The 917-nt window shown below is 34.0% G+C and overlaps 1 protein-coding gene across 1 annotated transcript; it reads right to left on the reverse strand.

Annotated features, from left to right (window-relative positions):
- Positions 1-93: 93 nt before the first annotated feature.
- On the reverse strand, positions 94-270 carry HELRODRAFT_153901 (hypothetical protein; the record flags this gene model as incomplete). Its single annotated transcript, XM_009016207.1, has 1 exon — positions 94-270. A coding segment is annotated over one exon (177 nt), but the record flags the coding sequence as incomplete, so codon positions are not given.
- Positions 271-917: the final 647 nt, after the last annotated feature.

Here is a 917-nt window from a genome sequence, read left to right on the forward strand (position 1 = left end):
CACAAACTCACATGCATATACACACAAACACAAAAATACTGTTTTACATAGTAACATGCAATAGCAAATACTTAAATCCCCTCAAAAATAATCCACACAAATAAACATACATATACATAAACATACATATACATAAACATACATATACATACATAAACATAAACATACATATACCTGCTTCCAGACAGACGCATACAATTGAAAACACACGCACATGTGTACGTAGGCCGTGATGTACACGTACATAGAAATGTATACACACGCACACACACAAAACTAATTTCTTCACCACATTGTATGAATGAAACGCGTACATCGTGCTTGCACAGCTACCGGATGAAATTACTGTACATTTGACAGTGCAAAGCATCTTTTTGTACGCACTCATGTGTACACTACTCATTTTTAAACCCCACCATACATAGTGTATACAATACTTAACCATGTAATGTACACAAATTCATATGTACATCACTCATAAGTGTACGCCATTTACACCAGCTAGAGTCCCACACTTGCAATCAGTTAGACGAAAGAGTGGGTGTCTACAAAGTAGAAGAATTTTGTGAAAATGCAGTGAAAAAAAATCCGTTATTTCCCCGAAATTATTTCTGTGAATAATTTTCTGATGAAATTTCTAAATGTTTTGTACGACTTATGTGGAGTTGATTTACAAAAAATTAAAAATAAATAAAACTACAAAAGATTTTTAATGTCCGGTGAATAATCAGGACAAAAAAATGATGCTAAACATGCGTATATTGCATAGGGAGTTTTTAAGTTCCGTCCGCTCTTTTAATCACGGACAACAAGAAGACAAGAAACCGCGTTTCAACTGCTTATTTTCAAAAAATTGTTAACAGACATTTTCTTTGCAACTAGGTGGGAGAGAGCAGAACGGTTTTCAGATTGAAATG

Source organism: Helobdella robusta (assembly GCF_000326865.2).
Source record: "Helobdella robusta unplaced genomic scaffold HELROscaffold_1759, whole genome shotgun sequence".
NCBI classification, from domain to species: domain Eukaryota; kingdom Metazoa; phylum Annelida; class Clitellata; order Rhynchobdellida; family Glossiphoniidae; genus Helobdella; species Helobdella robusta.